This window comes from Oryza brachyantha, chromosome 7 (genome assembly GCF_000231095.2).
Source record: "Oryza brachyantha chromosome 7, ObraRS2, whole genome shotgun sequence".
NCBI classification, from domain to species: Eukaryota; Viridiplantae; Streptophyta; class Magnoliopsida; order Poales; family Poaceae; genus Oryza; species Oryza brachyantha.
In genome coordinates this window covers 7,417,423-7,443,657 of record NC_023169.2, presented here as the reverse complement: position 1 = coordinate 7,443,657, position 26,235 = coordinate 7,417,423, and the positions used below count along the sequence as shown (strand labels likewise).

General features: G+C 38.0%; 2 protein-coding genes across 2 annotated transcripts; both read left to right on the top strand.

The window, feature by feature from the left end:
- Positions 1-1,841: 1,841 nt before the first annotated feature.
- Positions 1,842-14,125, top strand: LOC102713706 (calcium-dependent lipid-binding protein). Its single transcript, XM_006664776.3, has 11 exons — positions 1,842-2,108; positions 2,252-2,353; positions 4,081-4,131; positions 4,872-4,992; positions 6,120-6,238; positions 6,338-6,436; positions 6,976-7,056; positions 7,139-7,221; positions 8,231-8,456; positions 10,828-10,995; positions 13,437-14,125. The coding sequence occupies exons 1-11, from the start codon at positions 2,004-2,006 to the stop codon at positions 13,839-13,841; spliced, it is 1,560 nt and encodes a 519-aa protein (XP_006664839.1). The 5' UTR covers positions 1,842-2,003; the 3' UTR covers positions 13,842-14,125.
- A 3,429-nt stretch (positions 14,126-17,554) lies between these two features.
- LOC102713977 (dihydrolipoyllysine-residue acetyltransferase component 3 of pyruvate dehydrogenase complex, mitochondrial-like) lies at positions 17,555-25,850 on the top strand. The gene is made up of 19 exons (XM_006664777.3): positions 17,555-17,767; positions 18,416-18,509; positions 20,329-20,402; positions 20,486-20,583; positions 20,972-21,012; positions 21,798-21,853; positions 21,964-22,038; positions 22,173-22,265; positions 22,392-22,637; positions 22,720-22,792; positions 23,846-23,922; positions 24,002-24,087; positions 24,188-24,263; positions 24,410-24,477; positions 24,560-24,626; positions 24,689-24,784; positions 24,861-24,963; positions 25,288-25,383; positions 25,474-25,850. Exons 1-19 carry the CDS (start codon positions 17,732-17,734, stop codon positions 25,542-25,544), a joined length of 1,626 nt encoding a protein of 541 aa, XP_006664840.1. The 5' UTR covers positions 17,555-17,731; the 3' UTR covers positions 25,545-25,850.
- Positions 25,851-26,235: the final 385 nt, after the last annotated feature.

Sequence of the window (26,235 nt, the reverse complement as noted above, 5' to 3'; positions counted from 1 at the left end):
TTGAAGAAAACCATCAAGAACGTCCAAGTAAAGCAAGAGGCGTAGTCCAACTTGACTTCGAGTCTACCTCGACCTTTAGGACTAACATTAACTAAAATATATATCAAGGATGCATCCGGATTCTGTTTTTGATGATCCACAAATGCCTGAGAAGATAATTTTATAATCTATCCAATTACTTTGGGTTGACATAAAAATAATGTTGGAGTCAACGAGATGTTGAAACAAGTTAGTGTTCAGAATTTGCTAGGGAGCTACACCACCGTCTTTTGAGTTATTGAGCTGTGTAACATCTTAGAGCCCATTAGGGGACACATCAAGGAGGCACCATGTCCAAAACACTATATGTAGTTGTTATCCCCACGTTAGGTTTTTTTTGGTTTTGCTTAGACTAATCTGTCATCGCAGTTTCACTAATAGATTGGTTTGTAAAACCCCAACTTTGAGTTCGTTATTAATCATTCATATGCAATTGGGTTATTGTCTTTCTTGTTCTTGCTTGTGTTCTTCTACTCGCACGTAAGGATTAGCCTTCTCGGCAAGGTTAATTGGGTTTTGGCTCTGTTGATAACCAGAGTAGATGTGGTGCTACAATTGTAGGGTTTAGATCGTGTTGATCGGAAGCCAGTTCGCATGTGTCAAGTTTTCACCAAATCAATACTTCTCTTCACCTGACGGAAGATTGGACACCCCGTTTCCATCGGTGTCCCTTGAGGACCACAGGCTAAAAGCTTGCGCACTACATTCATTATGGAGCCTTTTCTAGGGTTTTAGCTAGTCAATCACAATCAAACAGGAGTAGGTTATTATCTCATCATTGAGAAACCAAAACTGTGCATTTTCAGTTTCATATGTCATCCCCTTTATTATTATCGATACAAAATATCAACACTAAGGATAATCATAAAATATCAAACTTAATCGAGCTAGTATAAGGTTATGCTTAATAAGAATATATTAAAGTGTAGTATATCCATACTAGATATACTTGAGCCGATGACTTATATTTTATAAGATAAGAAGACAATTCATTAGCTGAAACTTTGATGAAACAATAAGCAAGATAAGTAAATCTGATAGAAACTACCTAATAAACGAAATCTAATAATAGTTCGAACCTAACCGAGATAATATTAGATCGAAGATAACAACTGATAAATAATAAAGTGTTGTAGACTACTCAAAGTGGCTGATCAAAACAATTCAAGAGATAAAAGTAACTTAAATTGAACTGATACGATAATTAGCAACGCTATGTTGATCAAAACATTAGACGTAACCAAAATATTGATTTAATTGATATGATTATCGCGTGATAAGAACTCACTCACGTGATAGAGATCGAAGATGATGTAGCCCAGCCAAGAGCTCATTTTGTTAAAAACTACTATGGTAGCGATGCACCGAAAATGCACCGAAAATTATATCGTTAAACTCTTGTCTATAAAGCACATGTGCAAGCATATTAATATCATTAGTTCTACCTAGAGTCTGACTCAGACTCGATTACAGATAATGAATTGAAATTTAAAATACCTATTTTGAAATTGAATGGGCTTTCATCGATTCATGATTCAACCTCTGTATAACTTGTTACTTCATCTTATCTGGTATGTCTCAGTGATCAATGGTCCATAAAGATAGAGAAGGTTAGTCGTGGTTCTATATTATTTGGCTAACTTACATAAAAAAAAGTGTTGAACCGATGGCAGGATGGTGCGTCGATAGAGATTATCAGCCGTGCCTGCCGACACCGATGAAACGAGACCAGACGTGGACTTTCTTAGCCCCTCCCGACCCGCAGACTTGCCGTTTGTCCTTATCAGCTCCGTTTCCTCTCCAGATCTCCACGGCTTGACCAAAATCCCCTCCTCTGCCTGGTACGCTGTTGCAGGCTTCCAGCAAGCAAACAGCACATCCTTCGCATTAATCCCCCTCGTAGCCACTCGAAATCCTCGACTCCGTTGCGCGGCGCAGATCTCAAGCCGCTCGAGGGCGCCAGGATGGGGCTGATCTCGGGGATGGTGATGGGGATGGTGGTGGGCGTCGCCCTCATGGCCGGGTGGAGCCACATGATGCAGCGGCGCAGCAGGAAGCGCATCGCTAAGGTTCGGATTTCGCATGCGCTTGTTGGTGATGCTTGGGCTCGATTCGATTGGCTGCTCACGTTTGCTACGGAAGCCGTGTGTGCTGTTTCCGCGGTCGAGGTTTTGATTTTTTCTTTTTCTTTTTTTCGAAACTTCTTCTACAGGCTGCGGATATCAAGGTCCTTGGTTCTCTCGGCAGGGACGACCTCAAGAAGCTGTGCGGCGACAACTTCCCCGAGTGGATATCCTTCCCTCAGTATGAGCAGGTTTAAGTGATTGGACCGAAATGTCCGTAGGGTTATTTTTGTTGTCTGTCTGAAACGTAAAAACTACTACCCGCTCCGTCCTCTAATAGATGATGTTTTACAATGGGAAGAATTGCTGTTGTGAGTTTGTGACTGAAAGTTTGGGATTCTTCTATGTTTACACCATCAAAAGTGTGGGGCAAACGTTAAGGCTACCGAAAGTTTGAGCGGTTCTGTTCTTTAACAAAAGTTTAATGCACCATCAGCATGGCAGTGCTGGGTTTCACTGCTGCTGTGTTCTTGCTAGAAGAAGGGTGTTTTCTTTTTTTAATAATAACGTTAGGAGCCGTGCAATTTTTTGGCGGTATTAATGCGTATTTTGAGCTTTTGATGGTAAAAACCTAACTCATGAATTTCGGTGTGATGGAACCAAATTTTCCTTTATAGTGTGTGCGGTCAAATATTGAAATCTCAACTTGTTAACATATGCAAAGATATTTGTACAGATGACATTAATAGATTTGATATGGAAAATACTTTGATGGTTGTGTTTGTCTTGAAAGACAAGTAAAAAAGAATGGACAGAACATAATTTATAATCTGACCTGGTAACCCCTTCATTCGCAAGTACTAGTTTACAGGATGACTTTTTTCTGTGCTGGTTTTCAGACTACTAGGTCAAATTTTAGGTCGACCTAGGTAGGTCCAGCGCAATTCATTTTAAGAAGCAAATATATCTGAAAATACAAGATAATGCTATAGAGGGTCTAGATGGGGACATAGGTAGAACGTTAGGCCACTTGGCATGTTACGGCAAGAGAATAAAGGGACCTGGTGAGCTTTAAATAGGCTGTTGTGCTGGAGTTAAGTGAAAAATACTACAGTGTGGTGGCTGGCTGGGTGTAATTCTGGCCCATATCTTTTCTCCTTTTTTATTTCTTTTCCTATCCTTACGATTGTGTAACTTGTTGCCTCGCCTTACGCTTGACTCCTAAGGCTCTAAGGCGGGGTTAGGTTGCCTTATCACTTTAACAACCATTTCAGCAACTAATGCTGCCCTTGAAAGGATTGGTGAGTGCTGTAGCCCTTTATTGGCCAGCAGCGTACTAGGCAGTTACTAAAGTAGGTTGTAAGGGGTTTGGCTGAGTCTGGCCAAAAATAGATGCATTTATTAAGAGTTCAGAAACTATTGACACTGTTGAGGATTGTTGATTGGTGATTCATGGCGTACCCTATGTATGCATCATGGATTGAAAGGATTTGATCTTGACAATTTAGTTAGCATTGTTACTCTGTACTTACCTTACCTCATAAGAAGTGATAGCTTAATCAGCCTGATGAAAATTTGAGAAAACATTGGCGAAGATTCTTCCATCCCATGGCTGACTGCCAGCCAAACACTAGTGAATCAAGGTGGTATAAACTACACCTGAAACAAACCAAGCCAAATAAAACTATACCTTTATCTTCAAAGAGGACTTTTAACTGGTTATATTTATCGTAAAATTTGCTTTTGAAAAAGTTACTGTGGTGGGACATCATATAAGCTAAAGGACGTTTCATTTTTTTTAATAACTTTAGTTCTCTTGCAACGTATCATTAAGTATAATGTATAGTGATATTCATGTTGTAACCTAATTATCTAAAAACATTCTAACTATCCAACATAAAGGTACACTTGTTTATGCATATTGAGCACATTGTAGTATGGAGACAGATTATTTTACCCACAATTTTGACTTTTACAGGTGAAGTGGCTGAACAAGCATCTCAGCAAACTTTGGCCTTTCGTTGACCAAGTAAGAGAAATGTTTGTCAACTCTTTAGCCAACTGATAATAATGTTAAGTACTTTCTAGTTGAACAGTCCTACAACTCCCACTTGCTGACAATTATGTTATTCCTTTGCAGAAATTTGTATTCCTTTTTTTATCATTACAAAAATTTGTATTTCCATGTATATGCTAATACTGTTAATTGTAAATAGAAAATGTTTGTTACGACTTTAACCAACTATTAACTTTCATTTTCGGGGTCTTCCATCAAACTTCTTAATTGTTAATAGCTTTTTTAATTGTCTCTAATACTGGCATTTCATGGGGATAATTCATGTTGATTTAGTTTTTGTAGATTGTAATGCTATTCCTAACTGCACATGTTAAAGGTTAAGCATTTTACCTTATATACTGATCATGTCAATCATCCTTTCACTTTCACTCAAAATGATGATGCCATTTTTCTATCTATATGAATTATGCTTGGTTTTTGAAGGTATACATCAAGATTCCTTCATCAATATAGCATTGAGTTTATACCTCTTATCAAGTTATCACAACATTCTCTGTTAGTATGAATAGTGTCCTACTCCTTTTACTTCTGGAAAATATGCACGACTGTGTTAACTAAGAGTGGACTTATTTCTTTGTTTACTAGCTTCCCAAATCTTATTGTCCATTTTTTTCTCTTAGAAGTATGTACTACTTTTTTTTATAATATTTTAGTTCTTCTGGGGGCTACCTAAGCTTTTAGCTCCATTTCAGGCTGCTACTGCAGTAGTCAAGGAATCTGTTGAGCCATTGCTAGATGATTATCGACCTCCAGGAATAAAATCTTTGAAGTTCAGCAAATTCTCTCTTGGGACTGTTTCACCAAAGATTGAAGGTTTTCTATAATCTGAATGTTCTTCACTATTTATCTTGTTTTTTACTCCGTGGCTTGTGTCTGAGTTCTTAGTTAGAGAATTCTTACAATGGGAATAACAATCTTTGCATCTGATGTATGTAGACCAAGAACTGCACCAGAGGTAGTAGTGACTGGTGACATGCCTTAAGAACTGAATGACCTTAGTTACATTGTGACTAAATATAAGTTTAGCCTTTTCTTTTGCGAATCTGACGATACATTATTTTTTGACACCTGTAGTTTATTATATATTCTATTGTAGATTGATCAGCACTACCAAATTGATGCTTTTTGTTGACAGCAGTCGATGCAAATTAACAAACTATCAGTCAATAATCGATTAACTGTGTTCAGTTTTTCTCTCAAAATGCCACAAGTACCTCCCATAGATTGATATGAAACAGCTTCATATAGGATATCAAGAGAGTTAAACTCCTCAAATAGATGAGTTGTAGAAGGAAATTTTGGAACAATTGCTGTAGATTGGTGCTAGGTTCAAAACACAAAATATGCCGTTATACCTTTCCTAACTGATAGCCAGCTAACAGCAAAGTTACTTTGCCTACTAATTATGTTTTGGCTGCCCACAGTTTTGTGTTTACTGGTAATATGCCCCTTTATTATTGTCATGTGCCAATGTTAGTATGGGTCCTGGATGTGTGCTGAAGTGTGGTGTATGGTTACTGCTATGTGAACAGTACATTTTTAGGGAAATTATTATCTAAATTGATATCTATATTTGTTAAGGGGGTGGTAGTCCTCCATATAAGAGCTAGGTGAATCGCTATATAATAGGCTTCTTGCAAACATTGGCATCACGAAAGAATAAACAAGTCTCTAGTCTATATAGGTACCCTTCCCCCTGTCCTTGTGGTATGGTTGTATCCATGACACTGCCCAAATCCCCCCTGTCTTATGTACCTTTTCCAACCATGGTCGTTAAATATATGCTAATGATCTAATCTACCTTTAGACTTATTATGCTTATGAGTTCGTGTTCTCCTTTTTAGGGTTGCCCCACGATGTTAAGTTCTGTTTAGCATCTTGATCACGTTAATGCAATACTAAATATATGACTGACATCAAGTTTGTCATGTTGTGTAAAGGTATTCGTATTCAAAATATTCAGCCAGGCCAAATCATAATGGACATAGATTTTCGTTGGGGTGGTGATCCAAGCATAATACTTGCTGTTGATGCTCTTGTTGCATCACTTCCTATCCAGGTTTTACTATTTATTTGATTCTTGCGGTGAGCAATTTTTACAGAAGTAAATCTTTCTTGAACTAGTGATGATTTTCTTTTTTTGCCAACCATCTCGCAGCTCAAAGATCTTCAAGTCTTTACAATTATCCGTGTTGTATTTCAACTATCAGAGGAGATCCCTTGCATCTCTGCTGTCGTTGTTGCTCTCCTTGCAGAGGTATGCATCTACCCCCAAATTTTTATCTTTCTGTTTAACAGGAGATTTTTTTTCCATGACAATGCAGGATACCTGCATTTCTTGTTTAAATAGAGACATGCCTTGAACTAACGAAGTGGACATCCTAACCATAGTTATTCAATGGCAATTATTTTAGTAGCATTGGGTGCTCCTATAATTAGGACGACACAATGTGAAATTTCCTTGAAGTTATTTATTAAATTAAACATAAAAATGTCCCAAGTATAGCTTAAAAGCGGATTGACAAGGTACGAGACTGAAATGGACCTAATAATTGACAGCAAAAGTAAATGATAATCGATTGGAAGTGGCTTGTTCTGGTGGCATTATAGTACAGTACCACTTTTGACACTGTCTATCTTTTAATGGGATATGTGCTACTAATAGTGGCATTGCCATGAGTCAACACGACCACATTCTAGTAAAGATTTGTTTATGCACCTTGCTTTGGAATCTTTTGCTAACTGTTATGAGCATTTTCTATGGTATTTCTTTGATGGGGGTTCTTTGTGCTTCAGCCAGAGCCAAAAATACAGTACACTTTGAAGGCTATTGGAGGAAGTCTGACTGCTGTTCCAGGACTCTCTGACATGATTGATGTGAGATAAAAATATTTTGAACATTTAATTTCTCCCAACAGATTTTAAAAGCATGACCATGATTTCTCCCTCCTTTAATTAGGATACTGTCAGTTCAATTGTTTCTGACATGCTCAAGTGGCCACACAGGCTTGTTGTTCCACTTGGTGTCAATGCTGATACAAGGTGACCTCTCTAGTGTTGTCACCAGTTGTAACCAATCCTGCTAACTTTTAGCTTTCCAATTATATACAATAAATGTTAACAATGAGGTGCTTTCGCTCTACTGCCTTTGGTTATTTAGTATCATGTATACATTTTTCTTGAAAGGAATTTTTTTTTTTAATCGTAGTAGTTCTTCATTTCTTAGAATCATCCAACTTCAAGACGTCCATGATAGATGAACATGTAATTCTTTAACAAGAGAAATTGACTGCATGATGATTACAAGATTGGACCAAATAATACAAAATACATCGAATTAAAGAAATGTTCATATCGCTTGAGTTAAATTGTCACCATTGTTGCACAAAACGGAATGCTTTGATCATTTATTGAGAATATGGGTAAGACTTGATTGGGAAGAAAGGTTGGAAATTGAGAATCTGAGATGCAATTTGAGTATATTGATAGTTTCATTGCAAATTATGTACAGACTGCTGTGATGCTGTCCAATATCTGGCTGATTCCTCCAAATGACCAAAACCTGGAGTGTTTTGCAACTCTGTCGATTAGGTGGTGTTATATTTAAAACATTGCATATCTGTTATTCTGTGCAACTTAAAACAAAGTTAGATGGGTTCCACTTGAGTGACCCAATCTGCATCACATATCCAGAATTAATATCCTCCATCCAAAAAAGTTGATATTATACCTTTGTTCTGTAGCTCTTGAGAAAATATTTGTAGAGTATTATTTCATTCAGGATTCACATCCCAGTCCAAAGTCCTCATGCAGATATTGAATTATTTGGGCTACCAGTCTCCATTATAGATTGGTTTAACCGTATATATTTTTGGTACACATGACATATACACAAAACCAGATAAAATGTTTGTTTGATGCCTCACAATAGCTTTTAGGGCCTGCAAATTATTAATGTTTTTTTTTGTATTTTTCTGGAGTATCTTTTGAATGAATTGCCAAATCCCATTGGGATATGACTTCAATTTTTTTTCCTGCTCTACATATGCAGTGAACTGGAGCTTAAACCTCAGGGAAGACTTACTGTTACTGTACTAAAAGCAACTTCTTTGAAGAATAAGGAGCTGATTGGTAAATCGGATCCATATGTGATTCTATATGTGCGTCCAATGTTTAAGGTTAAAACAAAAGTCATAGATGACAACCTAAATCCTGAATGGAATGAAACATTCCCTCTGATTGTTGAAGACAAAGAAACCCAATCTGTTATTTTTGAGGTAATCGAATTCTTCATTTTTCCTGTTTATCCTTTTTCGGATGCAACTTTGATCAGAATGATAACAAATAAACACTGTAATGTGCATTGGCCATCGGCTATTTTTGTATTGATATTTGTTTGCAAATTATATATATTTTCTCCTGAGGAACATGTAAAATTTCAAAGTTTAGCTCTAGTGAATTATGATATAGTTTTTGACAGCCATTTCAATGCATGTTATTTTTAGTATTGATATGAATTGAACAGACAATTTTATCAATGAAAGCTTGATTCCTGCTATAAACAATCTGCATTGGATTGTAAAACTGGTTGATAGCTGAACATCAGACCATGCTGGCCAATTAAATCTTTGCTCATTTAAAAGGGGAATTAGGGTTGATGTTATGTTCTGTATCCATCCCCTACTCATGATATATTGTACTCTGATATATGTAGACATGTGTGTTGGTTGCAAGATCTTCTGTTAAATCAATTGCATTCTTTGCACATGTGTATAAATGGTTTATTGATCTCATGTAGTGGTCAGGCTAGAAAGGTTGGTTTTCTGGGCCAGATAAGGCGAGCAAAGTCATAAGTTAAAATGTTCAGGCGTAAACCAAACTCAGTGACTTGTGGACTTGTGGCTATAGTGATGAACTAGATATGGGGCTCACTTTTGCTCTGCCTGTATAGAAGAATATTTTGCTCCATAATTGGAAAAGCAGAGGGATTAACTATGCTAATCAATAATAGCTGTTGAAGTATGACAAGATTGTCCACCTTTTCTCTAATAATTTAAGCTCTTGGGTTGGCTGGTTGGATTATGAAGCCCAACATGGTATCAGAGCTGGAAATCCTGAATTGGATGTCTTAGCATGATGATAGTGGAGACCATGATTGTATTTTGCCAAGATTGTGCTAGGTCACTTAGCAACTGTTATCTGCTGAGTTGACACCCCCAGGACTTCTAGCTTTGGTACCATGTTGGAGTTTTATGGTCTAAGGCCAAGTTCTTCTCCCCTTCTTACTAACCTATATTAGCTCGTTTCCGGACGCATGTTTTCCAAACTGTGTGTTTTGCAAAAGTTTTCTATAGGAAAGTTGCTTTCAAAAATCATATCAAACCATTTTTTAAGTTTTTATAACTAATAATTAATTAATCATATACCAACCCCAATGAAGAACACGGCCTAACTAGGTAATCTAAAAGATATGTATGTTTTCCAAACTGTGTTTTGCAAAAGTTTTCTATAGGAAAGTTGCTTTCAAAAATCATATCAAACCATTTTTTAAGTTTTTGTAACTAATAATTAATTAATCATATACCAACCCCAATGAAGAACACGGCCTAACTAGGTAATCTAAAAGATTGAGTTATTGAGGAAAGGTGAAGGATTTATTTGTACCTTAATAGGATATCAGCAAATTTGCATGGACTAGTGACATGCTCATATGTTTGTATGATGGATGCTCTTTGATATGATAGTCATCATGTCAAGTTCTGTCTTGGTGTCTCTCTCAATGCATCGGCTCTATTCAAGTCTTAGTGTAGAACCATGTCAATAATTCAAAATCTTTCCATCGATGAAATGACATGTTACCAATGCTTGGCATGATATCCAGTACATTTACACATATGTACAGAAGTTTCAGACTATGGTGTATTACATGATGGTGCTATGGCTCCTCTCTTATTGAGATTTAGCCCCTAAAAACTTATTATCTCCACTAAAATGATTAAGGGAGATCTTAGTTCTAACTTTAATATCCATAACTCAAACTGTCAAATCTTCTCATCAGATCCTTGTATTTAGCAGTTTGTCTCTGAAGATAAATAAAACAACTAATTTGGGATAGCCAACTGTCTCACTGATACTTACCGTGCATGAATGGTGAGAATGGAGCATATTCCTGCTTGTTAAATCCACTCAATTCATTTGTTAATTTCTATGCTATTTTATTCTTATTTGACACTAATTGTATACATATGTTAAGTACGGCCACAGAAACAACTATAATGTAGATAGTAGCTGGATCAATAATATTGTTAACATATTGCTTTCTATCACTGCTCAGCCTTGGTTTGGATTCTTGCGTACCAAGCCTATTTTTTTACGAATAGAACTATTTCAAATTTGAATAACCTAAAATGGACCTATTGTCTTGAATGACAATACAGTTTAGTTTTTCCCCTAATTTCTTGAACTTATCCCATCCCCCCAGAAAGGTTTTAGTCAGAGTATGGTACGTGTTGGATGGCTAGATGTGATTATGCTGTTACCATCTTAGGCTAATCTGTATTGCTATTTGTATGTCCAAGCAATCATCCTTGGACATTATGTGTAATCAATTTTTAATAGAATAATGTAATATGGTTGAGAAATTTGCAGGTATATGACGAAGACAAACTTCAGCAAGACAAAAGGCTGGGTGTAGCAAAACTAGCAGTGAACAGTATTCAACCTGAGGTTCCCAGTGAAATCACTTTGAAGCTTCTGCAATCATTGGATTCACTTAAAATTAAAGACAACAAGGATAGAGGAACATTACATCTTAAGGTTAGCATGGGACTTCTATTATTTCAATTTCTACACATGATAAACTTCATTTCAGCATGTGATACTACTGCCAGTAATATAGTCTCCAGAGCAAGCTACAGAACCATAGAATATATATTCATACATGGAAGAGGCCCACTTTATTTCTGTAAACTATCCACGAAAACCTTTTTTTGGGGTATGGGAGTGCTCACTTTACTCCCTGAACTACCTAATGCCATTTCAACTATTTGCATCATTTTTAGATAAAGGAAGCTTTTATTGATCTCAGATGACTATTTGCATCATACAAGTTGTGTCTTGAGTTGAAATTTTATGGGATGGTAGATGGCATCGTACCTTACGTCCTGAAATACCTGAATTTTTTATCACTATCTGCACAAGTTGTAAGCACCTAGAAATGATTTAATCTTTGAAACTTACAGGTGTATGGGTTGTCATGTAGAATTTATACATTTTTGGTATCATAGGTTCCATTGTCATCTATTACCCACAAAATTTCAACTTAAACATGATTTATATTGGAAGAAATATAAAATGTGATTAGGGAGTGAAGTCATGGGAATCAGCATAAGAGTGCATGTAATATATTACAAATGGTACATGCAGCTCAGCCATATATGGTCATGACTACTGTTGCATTGCGTATTACCTCCCAAGTTTAATGCATTTCATGTGCTCATCAAGGTATCATATTTCTAGCTTTTTCTTCTTTTAGCATGGACATACTGTTGACCTTTTGTTAGAGGAACTAAGTACATTTCTGATACCAAAGACAGGAATCGAAATCCTCTGAACTGCTAGATCTTCATGTTCTGCCATCTTAGCACAATGTGTTAAAAATTTAAGCATATGTAGATTTAATTAATTTTATAAATAAATCATGACATTAAATACGTAAAATAACAAAACCATCTCACATGGATATTGTCTAGACATGTATACGAAAGCACTGCACATGAATAGATCAAACATACATAACGTGATTGAAGCAGCGGTCGCACGAGCGTTTGCAGCAGCGGTCGCACGAGCATTGCGCAACAACACACATTAATGACGTTGCGCTGCAGCCAAAGAAGAGTCATGGTGGACGAACAACAAGCAGTCCTGTGTAGCGTTTCCCAAAACCCTTATTCGCCTTCTCCTGGGCAAGACATCGAAGGCGACAATTTTGGATACCTACTCTCTTGATCCACTAGTGCACGCCGGCGAACAGGATGGAATAGAAAACGTACGATGACACAGTATAGAGGAGGTGGCAAAAGCCTAAGTTATTTTTCACGTGTTGCGTGGAAGCGATGACTTGGTATTTATGGAGAGATCATGACACGTGATTAGGATGCCTACATTATCTATACAATTTGTAACCGAACTAAATATGTCACGTGTAACCCTATCTGGGCTCCACTCATACCAGATAAACAAGAACTCCGATGCAAACTCTAGATACATCTGATAAGATTTGTAGCAAAACAAAATTGCAAAGGAATCAGCGTCTGCACTAGCATGAGGAGCTGATTTTGACGGACCATTCATGTACATGTCACGTGAACATGCCCACCATGCTCGTGCCCAGCCAAGCCAGGCGAGGGACTGCACACATGTAGTTCTCTAGTTTTCTCTCACATCATTGCTCAATTGGCTGGGAGAGTTTCCTTTTAAGTAGGTCCTCAACTCTTAGAATAAGCAACTTGAGAGTAAAGTTCACATGCATGCCTCCTATGAGCTGGGCCTTTGAGAATCTTTTTATTTCTCCTATGAGCTAAAGCCCATCGTCAAATACCAACACAATGAACTTCTAGCTCGGATGTTTAAGTTTAAGGAGATGCTATTCTGGTTTAGTGGTTTTTATCTGCACCCTGCTTTTTTACAGCTACAAGTCATTCCATAAGTTCAAGGACTTGCTATTCTAGTTTTTATGTGCACTTCACATGACTGTCAGATTGTTAGATAATCTTTTTATCTGAATCCATCATTCATCTTCCGTAATGTTGGCTTGCATGCTACTTGTCTTGATGCCACAAAAAATGGTTGCATGTGTAATTTATAAGTATGCATTAAATTCTCATATCATGATTGGTTAAAAACATGGTAATCTCATGAAATGAGACCAACGTGTAAAAGAATTTGGACTGCACAATATTGCAAAATAAACACATTTTATGATCTTAAGATAATATGCAACGATTGTTGGCTTGTAGACTTGTGGACTTCAAAAGTTTAATATAAAAATGTACTAGACATACGCTGTATTTGTACGGTGTTCATTTGTTCTATTATGTGCAATTTTTCTGCAGGTGTACTGTCTGACATGTATTAAATCTACGAATTTTTATGTGCTATGCGCACTTTATTAAAAAATGGTTCATTCGGTCTGTTTGCTAGTTTAGGATAGTAATATTTGCTGTTGTGGAAGATGGCTCTGACATTTGGCATTTTAGGTTGTATATCATCCATTTACAAAGGAAGAACAGCTGGAAGCCCTAGAGTCTGAAAAGAGAGCTATAGAGGAGAGGAAGCGTCTCAAGGAGGCTGGGGTTATTGGTAGTACAATGGATGCGCTTGGTGGTGCCGCATCACTAGTTGGTTCTGGTGTTGGACTTGTGGGCACTGGCATTGTTGGTGGAGTTGGGCTTGTGGGTTCAGGTATTGGTGCTGGTGTTGGACTTGTGGGCACTGGCATTGTTGGTGGCGTTGGGCTTGTTAATTCTGGTATCGGCGCCGTTGGCAGTGGGCTCGGTAAAGCTGGGAAATTCATGGGTAAGACTGTGGCTGGGCCTTTCAGTATGTCCCGCAAGAACGGTAGCAGCTCAACTGCTCCCCAGCCTGAACAACCTTCTGCGTGATGTATAGTGATAGCAATGACATCGTATGTTCAGTTTCATGTTAATTCTGTTTGACATGAACCTGTATGCCTATAACTATATAGTGTGCCATGTTATGCATTGTAGTGTGCTTGCATCTTGTATCTGCGGTGCAGCTATATATGATCATTTGTTGTTCACTTTTCTTATTTCTGTTTTTACCTGGAGATAAAAGCGAGAAGACTAAACTGTAAAGTGACAAACTGGACATATCTATACATCAATGCTGTATTGAAATTTGTGGGTATCTTCCTGTTTTTGTAAAATAAGTTCCCATATATCCACATCTTCTGTTTTAGATGCCAGATTTTTTTGTTTGGCGCCGTTGATTTTTGATTTACGTTTGATCATTTATTTTATTTTAAAAATTATATAATTTTTAAATATTTTGTTGTGATTTGTTTTATCATTAAATAATTATTTTGGAATAACTAATTTGTGGGGGTGGCTGGAGTATTTTAGGAGGAACAGTAACGAATCTGGGTATTTGGAGTTAAGAAGGTTCATATTGTGTTGTTTTTGGCTCGTGTTTCTTGGCAGCCACATCGTATTGGGCATATTGGGACCTCAAAATGTTACGTAATGAGTGGACGGAAAACCTTCAATGAATTTGTCCAAGATCTTTGGAATTTATTTATTTCTTGCAGTGGTGGCTTACTTTGTATTTGGTGTATTTTGTCTAACCAGTTTGTATGGTCTTGGGATTGGGATAGAGTATCCGATCCTTTTCGACTAACTGAAAAATCACATGCTGTAAATTCGACATGGGGTGTACAAGGTTTTGATCCTTTTCTTTTGGGGGAATAGCTTGTTATCATATTGTTGCAGATATTGAGCATATTAGCGGGCCTACTCCATCATAGTGTCCATCTACCTTAGCACCTATACGAAGGCTTATGTATGGAAAATATTAAAATTGTAATTTCTAAGTAGTATTGATGTTTTTTTTTTGCTGCTTTTGTAGTTGCCGGAACTAGTTTGTGGGATATCTATGTTAGAGGTATGTATTCGTAATCAGTATAGGTATGTATAGCTTAAGGGGTACTAAATATGGAAGGTAACATTATCTTTCACCAGATCGGTTAGGAGCTTAGTAATATCTTGATTGTAGGCTGAGAAACATATTTCACTAAATACAATCGTCGAGAAGGTATTATCTTGTATATCAAGTCTGAACCTGGTTAACCCGTGTCTTCATCTATATGTGCCTTGTTAGCCATCTCAAATATTACTCAAATATTATGGTTGATCCAGATCATCGATATATGTGTATGGGGCATCAACTATATCAATCGAATTGTTTTGAGCATGTTTTATAACTGTATATTTATATAAAATTTTTGAATAGATTGTCTCAAAGAGAACTTGTGCAACTACGATTCTCGTGCATATTGTAAGGGGATGCCTTTAGTATTGGTGGCAGGGTTTGGCAAATATGGTGTGAAATCAAAAAAATTAAGAAAAAATGGTAGAAAGATTAAAAAAAATTCTTGGTGATAGTTATGTAATTCTTGAATTTAGTGTTAAAGAATATATTTCAAAAAAAGTGCGTGAAATAATCAAAAGAGATCGCAAAGTGATTTAAGATGAGTTAAATTGAAAAAAATAATTAGACAACATGTTGTGTGACAAGGGGAAAATATATACGACACAAGTTTGCCCAGGGAAGACCTTCAAGTTTTGAGGCATCAAACTTCTGGCCGATCAATACAACGTGCTTTCGTTTATGGATTTGGAACCATTTGAGTTCCGAGAGGAGGTTTGGCACTTCATACCAGATGACTTGGCAATGATTGAAGATGAGATCTAATCTGAAACCCACCACACGGAGTTACAATATCCTAAGATGGCACCTGAGTCACTCGGGAACGACATGTATGCTGACTCGAGCGTGCAACTCGTCATGTCCGACTACCACAACAGCTCGCGAAGCTTCATTCCGCCTATAGAAATCTTCGCCACCACTCGGACCTTAGTGGACAAGACTGGGAAGAAGCGCCAAGAGGAGCAAGCAGCCCAACTAGCTGAGGAAAGACAACAGGAAGATGAGTGCTAGCGACTTGAAGCCGAAGCCAAATGGCAACGTGAGAACCAATCTCGCGATGAGTTGAGGAGTCAATTGCGCGCAAGGTGCAATACGATCTTCTTCAAACTCAAGTTGAGGGGCACATAGTCTTCGAGACCTTCCAATAGAACGTCCGAGTGGCACTAGATCTACTTATGGACATCTTCAGCAACTCCCGGACCACCCGGTCACAAGAACAATACATAAGGTGAAAGCGATGGTCACTACCGCCACGATCCAATAGTCCCAACATCACTCTGGGAACACACCCTCCAGGTCGGAGGCCTAGTCATCCAGGGCACCATGATCTAGGTGGCCATCTTCAAAGCAACCTCCAAGCTCTATGCAGTCAGGCCGAAAGTTGGCCGACTCGGAGCTCAGACAGGAATTCATGGAGAAATGACGCCACCTAGATGGCAAACAACGTCGACTAGAGAAACAACGTCAGCCACTCGAAACCGAGCAGGAGCAGCTATGCCACAAAAAAGAGTTCAACCTCTGCGACAAGCTCAAGCGTTAACAAAAGGAGCGTGAGGAACGGCGACACCATGATCGTACTTATGTGTTGAGTAGACGTAAAGCAAATCAATTGATCTCTTCTCTATCTCCCTACTAACCGCGTTGCGTCACCGTCCCCTCCCTCATCTCTTTGCCGGCCTTCCCCAATGCTGAGGTGGATTTCCTTCGGTACTTCGTCGACCTCTCCCCACTAACACCACATCTCACTAAGCAAAACTAGGTAATTGCCCCCTTGTCTAACTCCTTGCATTGCTTCAACATGCCATAGAACATGAGGCTATTACAACAGTAGGTTCCAAAGCATATCCCATAACATCTTTCCTCTTGTCCCGCACCAAATCTTATCCCAATACTAGCTTCCTATACAACCGAAACGAGACAAAGCTAGGTACAAGAACTTTTAGCTTCACAAATACCAACAATGATAGGAAGAAATTGGGTATTGGTGACGTTATTGTGGATGGACTCAACATGGCGATGGCGTCGTGGAGTGCCCAGCTTTGTGCAATAGCAAGAGCAGAGACTGACAGCAACAATGAGCCATGGTGGGGGTACATGGAGGTAGTTGCGTGCCTTGGAGGTTCTATGTGTTTGTCATGGCGCGTCTAATGGGGGCTGCTTCGACGGCAAGCATGTGTTGATGTGTTTTGCCTGCAGCATGCTCGCAGACTAAAAGACACGAAAGTGATGAGTGGAGCAGCGCTGGTACTCAACATCTTTCTCACGTTGAGTACTATGAGTAAAACAATAGTGTTATGTGGTATGAGAAAAGAAATGAAGAGAAAATGAGATAAAATAGAAAAATATAGTGAAAGTGGTAAAAAGGGTTTTTCTCAATTTCAAAATATAAATATGTTAGGTTATTTAGCATAGATTATGGAGATGTTAAAATGTTCTTTTTAGTTGTTTTGTGATCAATTTTTGAATTTTAAATTAATTAGATTACCTTTCTAAGTACATAAGTGGCTCTAAAGTCATTGAAATAATTGAAATTATGTGAATCAGTAGAAAATATTTATATTTTGATATAAAATTTGAAACATTGCGAACTGAATGGTAAATCAAAATGATGCGAATTAGATGGCAAATACCGAAAATTCTCTTACCTTCCCCATCTGCCTCGACCTAGCCGGGAGAAGCGCAGCCAGCCAAGAAGAAGCTCAGACTCTGCCCTCGATCCAGCGCCGCCACCGCGACGGCGGCAAAGGAGACAACCCTCGTCGGTCCGGCGCCAACAATCTTCGATCGAGACAAAGCCTAGCCACGCCCATTGCCGCGTCCCTTCGCCATGTCTTCCGCGCAGCTCGTCCGCCACTCCCGCAAGGTTCGTCTCTCTCTGCCTCCGGCATCCTGCGCATTCGTCTCCCATCCCAACATGCTGGAAAAACCAACGGATCTGTCTTTTCTGGCCCTTCTGGTCAGCGCTGCTCGTCGTTGAATTTTCCTGCCAGAGATCACTCCTGGATTTCCTTGTGTTCTCATCTGTGCGAATTAGTGCGAATTGACGAGTAATTTTCCTGATTTGATCGATCGGAAGGTTTATTGCTTTACTGCCGCGGGAAAGAATTGTTTCTGCGCTAGCAATTTGTCATGGTTTGAACAGATTTACTGAGATACGAGTGATTGCTTTGAACAGATGTAGTCACAGGCGCTCGGTTGTTTCTTACTTCCTCCGTCCTATAAAATACCAACTTTTCTGTTTTTATGTTGAGCATTTGATCATCCGTCTTATTTGAAAGAAAAAATTTAAGAAATTTTTAAAAAATTAGTCACACGTAGAGTACTACTCATATTTTATCATCTCATAAAAATAAAATTATTAATCGTAAATTTTTTTTAATAAGACGAAGGTTAAACATTGTATCTAAAAACTAAAAAGTTGATTTGTTTTGGGACCGAGGGAGTACTTCATTGTATTACGGAATACTTCATTCTTTTACTCCCAATAACATTTCAATCTTCCTTACTGCAGCTGCGGGGTTTATACAATGCTCTAGACTCTGAGCGTTCTGGTATTGTGCGCTACTTCTCCGCTGCTTCTGGTTCCTTACCCACAAAGGGAAATGGTAGTGCTATCTATCTTTTATCATTTTATTTTAACGGCGTGTATTTCTCAACTAATTGCCCATGCAACCTGTTTGTTCTACTTAACTGCAGATGCCCTTCTAAATGACTAATTGCTGTGGTAGTTAGCAAATACTTTTATTTCTTTCATAAAGTGTCTCTCTGCTGCTTTTAATCATGCAGTTCTGTGTCTTTTTTTTTTCCTGTATAATCGAAGCTGATAAAAAACCAGCAATTAGGTGTAAAACGTTTGGTTTCACAGTTGTGAGTACTCCTGGATCCCCCGAGGCATTAAATAATTATATATTATTAGTGGTCTGTAATCTAATAGGCATATTATCACTTGATTACATCTGTACAAAAAAGATGTTATAACAGAAGTACAAACCAATCTGATTTTTTCCTCATTTCCTGACATTACCTCCACTACCTTTTTTTTAATTTTTTTTTTACATTTGACTAAACATGTTTTGGCTTCCTGAGATGATATTATTGTTTTTAATTATGTGATGTTTCATTGACAAGTCTAGGTACACTCATTTTGTCTTCAGATGGTAGTTATTTTTGTTGGGGGCAATAATGTGTATTCAACCCTGTTTTGAAGCCTAACTACCATTTTGTCCCTGTTTTTTCAAGTTTTCTCATTTGACCCTGCTTTTCATAAACGAACATCAGATTTTGCCTTATTCCGTGAAAGCAACCTAACAGTGTTAACTCAGGCAAAAAAGGCGTTTATGCCTTTGCTAATTTAACCCTGCTTTATCATTTTTTTCTTGTATTCCGGCCAACTTTGTGCACTTTAGCATATATGACATGTGGAAAATTTTGACTAAGATATGTGATGAATTTGTTTTAGATTTAACAGATTTGACTTACTGTTGACAAGTTTTGACAAATTTGACATAAATTTGATTTTTTTTTGAAAAACTTGACGTCAATTTGAAATTCTTTTTTAACAAATTTGGTTTAAATTTTGACAATTTGGAAAGCATCTGTCCTGAATTTATGGGCTTAAAGCAAACACACAACATAGTTAATTTATTTCCAACAAAATCAATCTCAGAGCACACTTTTATGGCCAACAGCACACATACATCTGTGCAGGCAAGTGTGCCTCCCTCCCCACACCCCACACCGGCGAGATGCGTCTTCCTCCGCGCCTGCTGGGGAGTTCAAGTGACTCCCTCCATGGATGGACTAGTTATAATCTTTCCGCGCAGGGCAACGGCCGCTGCCTCCCTCCATGCTCTGGCGAGTTGCACCTTCCTCTGCACCTGCCGCAAGCTCACGTGCCTCCCTCCACACGGTAGCCTCCTTCCGCGCATGGCACTGCCTTCGCTTCTCTACCCATGCCAGCGAACTGCGGCTCCCTCCCAGCGTCAGCTTCCTTCCGTGATGAGCGCATGCCTCCACCTCCCTTCCCAAGCACGCCCTTGGCACTGACGAGAGTATGCGAGCTCGTGACCTCCAAGGAGCTGAGACAGGGGGCAAAACCCAGAGATGTATGTCGTTAATATCCCAAGGGCATTTCAGTCTTCTTTCTTCTCTAATACCATTTCCTGCATTTTTCTAAATGCATTCCTAACGGTGTGATCAAATAGGGCTAAATGGTCACTTCGTTTTTGAAAATAAGGGTCAAATAAGCAAACTTGAAAGATAGGGTCAAATTGTTAGTTAGGCTTCAAAACAGGGTCAAAAGTTCAATTGTCCATTTCTGTTCATGTGGGAGTTTATTTGTACAGTGAGAGGTTCACCTTCTTGATTGGATGCCACATTAAGCCATTGTCAGCATTAATAATTTAGTGCTTTTGGTTTCTGCAGGTGTTGAGAAAAGAATTGGAGGTGCCAGATGCCCTCAGTGCCAGCAACCTGGGAAAGAGCTCGAGAGGTCCAAGGTCACCTTCTTGAAATATATCCCTCTTTATTGAGATCCTTCTTGTCTTGTCCTGATTTTCTAGTTTGTCATTTTGTCTTTCAGGTGTCACTAGGAGGACTAAATGGAAGCTACATTTTGAAAACATCACCTAGAAACTGTATGCTGAACATTATTATTGGTCCCAACAGTTCGTTGTCGTGGTATGTATTATTTTGTGCTATGCTATTGTTAGCTTATGTGGTTGTGTCAGAACACATTGAATTAGCGAACCACCCCTAAAACAAGTGAATAAGAGCCAATGATATTTCACCATTCAGTCTCATGTTGTTGGCTAAGATAAACCATAAAAATAATTACTGTTATATTTTGTAAGGTCCCTGAATCATGCCTCTCCAGCTCCCCACATTTTAGTGATGTGTCTAAATTGCAATCTCATTTACTCAAGAACAAAATTCAATCCTGCGGATGTGATTGGGATTCTCATTGTCCTATCCTAATAGTGTTTTCCTAATAGATATGCCTGATAGATGCTCTGTTTTGCACGGTGTCTTTGTAATGCACTCGTTTCTTTCCCTGTTTCTTTTCCAGTGGACAAGTGGCTTCAGCAAGATCTTTCTCAACCAGTACAGGTACTTTCCCTCTTATGTGTATTTATGCCCTTTAATTACAATAACATCATAAAATAACAAAGATATTGCAAAGTAGTTGTGCAGTCATTCTTTATTGCCATCTATTGTTTTACAATATGAGTTTCTTGCAAAAATAGTTTGCTGTTGATATATTAATAATTTCCAGTCCAAACTATTGTATTAGTTCTTGTGGTTGCTTATGTACAAAATTGTCTGCTACGGTTATTTTCTTTTTACTATCAATTTTCCTTATTGTATTATGTCTTCCCAAGTACTCATTTTTACATGCATTTGATGCTGTATTCCACTACTTTTTGGAGATTTTTTCCACTGTAAAAGATGTGCAACACATTTACTGAAAACAATATTTATTTAATTTAGGAAATATTATAATATAAATTTTTATCTGTCAAAAAGCACAGGCATTCAGCTAGCTCTTGTTTGGCAAATGGGTCACAGGAGGCAGGATTGGGAAATGCAAATGAATGGATGGTTAGGATTAAATGAGGTGAAAAGAATATACGACTAGGATTCAATCTTACCCTGGTGGATGAGATATCTCTTCCGAATCCCATTTACCAAACAAGCCCCTAGTGATATTAAAGCATATACTTTATCTGCTTAAAAACAAGTTTATTTGAATTCCATTCCACATCCCCCATTGCTTTGGTTACTATGTTAAAATTGTCTACATAGGCACATAGCTCCAATCAGCGATTCCATAATCCATATAGCTCTGTATTAGTATCTTATTTCTAAAGTTTGACATAATTTATTTATTTCAGGCCTGCCACCACATCAGGAAATAGGGATGCCATCACTCTCTCCTACAATGACTGAGGTATCTGCTACCAATTATTTTTAGTATGACTTATGAATGTCATAGCATCGGTTATTTTTATTCATTGCATTGCATGTAACGTATTACACCTTACACTTATATTGTTGTAGGGGAACATTGCAAGATGGCTGAAGAAGGAAGGCGATAAGGTCTCACCTGGTGAAGTTCTCTGCGAAGTAGAGACGGTAAGTTTTCTAATCTCTAAGGTTGCATGGCATATTTTAGTTAATACTTATCTTAAGTAATGCTCTCAATTATTTTCAGTTATTTAAGCTACAGTCGAAGCTAAATATCTTTCGAATGAATTTCTGCTGACTAGGATAAAGCTACCGTAGAAATGGAGTGCATGGAAGAGGGCTATCTTGCTAAGATCATTCATGGAGATGGTGCCAAAGAGATCAAAGTTGGCGAGGTACATTGTTGAACAATCAACTTATGACTATATATTTACTAATATGGTTATTACAAATGCCTCAGGCTATAAGTTGTGCAGACATATTCTTTGTTGAATAATGGTCTACTACACTGTTTGTTTTAGATTATTGCTGTAACCGTAGAAGAAGAGGGTGACATTGAGAAGTTTAAGGATTATAAACCTTCAACTTCAGCTTCAGCTGCACCAGTCGCTCCTTCTGAACCTACAGAGCCTACAGAGCCAAAGGTTGAGGAGAAAGAGATTCCTAAGGCACCTGAGCCAAAGGCCCCAAAGACCAAAGAAGCTTCGCGACCAGGAGATCGAATATTCTCCAGCCCTCTAGCTAGAAAACTGGCGGAAGACAACAATGTAAGTTTCTTTTATGTCAGCTGTCTAAGTTGTTACATGCTAACTGTTATTGTAACATAGTTCATTGTGCTGCCTAAAACAGGTCCCACTGTCGAGTGTAAAGGGAACTGGTCCTGATGGGCGTATTTTGAAGGCGGACGTTGAAGATTACTTGGGTATGCCACTTTCTCCTATACTCGCTTCTCCCCAGAATGAACTCTATGAAGAAATTTAGAATTGACTAGTTGACTCGGCATTAAACAATGGCCATTAGATAATTGTTTTTAACAAGATCACTTCACTGGCTATTAATGTTGTCATCTCATGCTAGTTGTGAATTATGATGAACTCTTAGTGTCATTTTCTTGAGATGTCTTTCCATTGTTGCTCGTCATCTTGTTTAATGTATGAACTGTAGCTGCTTGGGATTCTATAGAACACTTGAATTGTGCATGCATATGTTCTGTGTTTATGACTGTACTTTCAAGAGCAGTTAGGTTTCGGTTATAATTTTATCCGTGTACTACATATTTTATATATATTTCTCTCACCATCCAATTTTAATCCTAGTGGACAAGTGGAAAAACATGTTAGTAGAAGAAAAGCTGTGTAAACTTCTTGTAACTAAAATTATATGTATTATGGCACTCCCCTTGAATAAAGCTTACTTTCTTCCCTTGCAATTCCTTGTTTTTGCCTTTCTCTGGTCATGTCCCTGTATAGTAGCAATCTTTTAGGGTCAATGATAAGTAAACAGCTGTCTACTTATGATTGATCTGAATACACTTCGTTGATGTTAATCTTTATGTTTAGGGGCAATCCCATTCTAACTTCTAAAGTAATCACATCCTGACATACATTAATGTGTATTATATATACTCCATTTTGTGATTTGCTCTACTTTATCACTTGTTAAAATATCCAGTTACCTATTGACCTACCAAGTTATCAGGAAAAAAAAAACATTTTCTGTTTTGCTTGCTTGTCCACTTCATTGTATTGGCTTACCTTTTCCTCACAGAATGTGTTTGAATACTTAATAACTTTGTTGTTTTAGTAGCACCATCCTGGTTGATCTAAAGAACATAATATTGATGTAATTTGTTTGAGTCTTCCAAGTTTAAATTGTGTGGTTTGTGCGTATAAGATTTTGTTCTGCTATATTATTCTACCTGTGAGAATTCAAACAGCATATGATGATAATTTTCTTATTAACCAAACTTCTGTAGCTAAGGGTGGCAGAAAGGAAGCTCTTGTGGCTCCAGGGCTAAGTTACACTGATGTTCCCAATACACAGATAAGAAAGGTAATTTCAATGATACAGAAAGTTGTTTTTTAGGCGATGTTATTGTTCTGATAGTGTTTGTAACTTCTATTCTGTCCAGGTTACCGCAAACCGCCTGCTAAGCTCCAAGCAAACAATTCCACATTATTACTTGACAGTTGACACACGTGTTGATAACCTTATCAAGTATGTTGAATCCTAATTGTGTAGTAATGTTTACGTTCTAAGTCCATTCTGATTTTCTAGCTTTTCTTTTAAAATGAATCTTTATTTTAATCTAATCCAGGTTGCGAGGGGAACTGAATCCAGTGCAGGAGTCTTCTGGTGGTAAGAAGATATCTATTAATGATCTTGTTATAAAGGTAATTTTCTGTGTTTTGGTTAATGTGGTTTCTTATGTCTACCAAGTACCAGCCACTAGGCTATTGCAGATTCTGCCTATGTATATTCATCTCTGTTCATTTTCTTCTGACATTCAGTTCTGAATTTATCTTAATTTGATGTACAGGCTGCAGCTCTGGCTCTTCGAAAGGTCCCTCAGTGTAATAGCTCCTGGATGAATGATTTTATCCGCCAGTAAGTTCTGATCAGGCATTTATCCTGGGACTACAGTTTCTATTGGCAAGAAAGGTGATTATGACATTTATTTCTCATGCAGATACCACAACGTGAATATCAATATCGCTGTACAGACTGAGCATGGACTGTTTGTTCCAGTAATTAGGGTTAGTAATCTAAACTTGTCTAATAACACAAACAATGTTTCTAACTTGTGCTTGTGTTGCAGGACGCAGACAAGAAGGGACTTGGTGCAATTGCTGAGGAGGTGAAGCAGTTGGCTCAAAGATCAAGGGACAACAGCTTGAAACCAGAAGATTATGAGGTATATGGTTTGTATAAAGCTAATTTTGCATGAGGCAGCAGCATCTTTCCTTGACAATTTTGTGCTGAGTTTTCAGGGAGGTACATTCACCATATCAAACTTGGGAGGTCCCTTTGGAATTAAACAATTTTGTGCCATCATTAATCCTCCCCAGTCTGCAATCTTGGCCATTGGTTCTGGTAACAACTCATGCAACACTTCTTTCTCTGCGCTTTGTTGCCACTAGCTTACACTATAAAAATAGCTTAGTATTCTTTATTTATCTGAATTTCTTTTCGTGTACTTTTAAAAGAATATTTTCCAAGTTTCTCTAACCTATTACTTTTATACTTTATAGTAGTGTTTAGCTGCTTTCCGTAAACAGGGGTTATAGGGCCTTTTGTTCCTGTATTCTACTAGACTCAAGCTAGGCAGGCCCATTCACTTAGTCGTGCTCGTTCAGTCTCTCCATAGCCCATAGGGCATCATTTTAATCTCAACGACATTTTTTTTTGCTTGGGCAGCTGAGCAGAGGGTGATACCTGGCAGCACCAATGGTCAATATGAGTTTGGTTCCTTTATGTCGGCAACAATGAGCTGTGATCACAGAGTTATTGATGGTATGCCTTTAAATCTTATTATCTGAATCAATGATGGCTTCGTATATAATGGGCGAAAGTTAACTTTTGTTGATGTGTGCTTTATTCTAGGTGCAATTGGTGCAGAATTTCTGAAAGCATTCAAGGGCTATATCGAGAATCCAACTTCAATGTTATTGTGAAGTTAAAGATCATCAAAAGTTGTTATTGTGATGTGCTCAAACAATGCACACACCGGTGAAGTATCATTTTGTATAATTCCAGCATGGTCACGAACAACTGAAGCACATAGACATACATCAACCTGGTTTTTGGATTATAAGCCTCTGTTATTTTTCTTGTTCGTTCCGTTCCAGTTACACTGGGAATAGGATCTACTTATAAGCCTTTTTAGCCCATTTTTGTGGGTGAGAGATCCCGGGAAACCATGCAGTATAGCCTTTTGTACGATTTGCTCCCCCCCCCCCCTCTTTTTTTTTCATTTTAGTGCTAAACAGAGAGGCGAAGAGGTAATAAGTTGCCAATCCGGCAAATTTCTAAAGGGAAGTTGACAATTGTTAAGAGTAAATGATGCATTTCTTGATTAATTTTTTCATGTTTGATGTACTTGTTTTGCTTTAACCCCTTCGTCTGGTGGATATCCTATCTCTGGTTCTGTTTAATTAGCGGAATGGTCGGTCCTCTCCTTAGTATGCACTTTATCTGTTCCATAATATAAAGTTTTTTAGGTTTATATAAACTCATCTGTATCAATATATATATTAAGATTCGTTGGTGCACATATGAATCTAAGTAAGTGAAAAAAATATTATAATATGAAACGGAAGTAACAACACCGAGGTTGTGAAAGGGCTAGGGGGCGAACGGTCGCAA

What these genes read in the sequence shown, in the direction of transcription:
- LOC102713706 (XM_006664776.3), top strand. Translation starts at nt 2,004, where the DNA reads ATGGGGCTGATCTCGGGGATGGTGATGGGGATGGTGGTGGGCGTCGCC. An exon ending in GACTCTCTGACATGATTGAT is followed by an intron (nt 7,057 to 7,138) that starts GTGAGATAAAAA and finishes TCCTTTAATTAG; the next exon opens with GATACTGTCAGTTCAATTGT. An exon ending in GGTGTCAATGCTGATACAAG is followed by an intron (nt 7,222 to 8,230) that starts GTGACCTCTCTA and finishes CTACATATGCAG; the next exon opens with TGAACTGGAGCTTAAACCTC.
- LOC102713977 (XM_006664777.3), top strand. Translation starts at nt 17,732, where the DNA reads ATGTCTTCCGCGCAGCTCGTCCGCCACTCCCGCAAG. An exon ending in TCTCTCCTACAATGACTGAG is followed by an intron (nt 21,854 to 21,963) that starts GTATCTGCTACC and finishes ATATTGTTGTAG; the next exon opens with GGGAACATTGCAAGATGGCT. An exon ending in TGATCACAGAGTTATTGATG is followed by an intron (nt 25,384 to 25,473) that starts GTATGCCTTTAA and finishes GCTTTATTCTAG; the next exon opens with GTGCAATTGGTGCAGAATTT.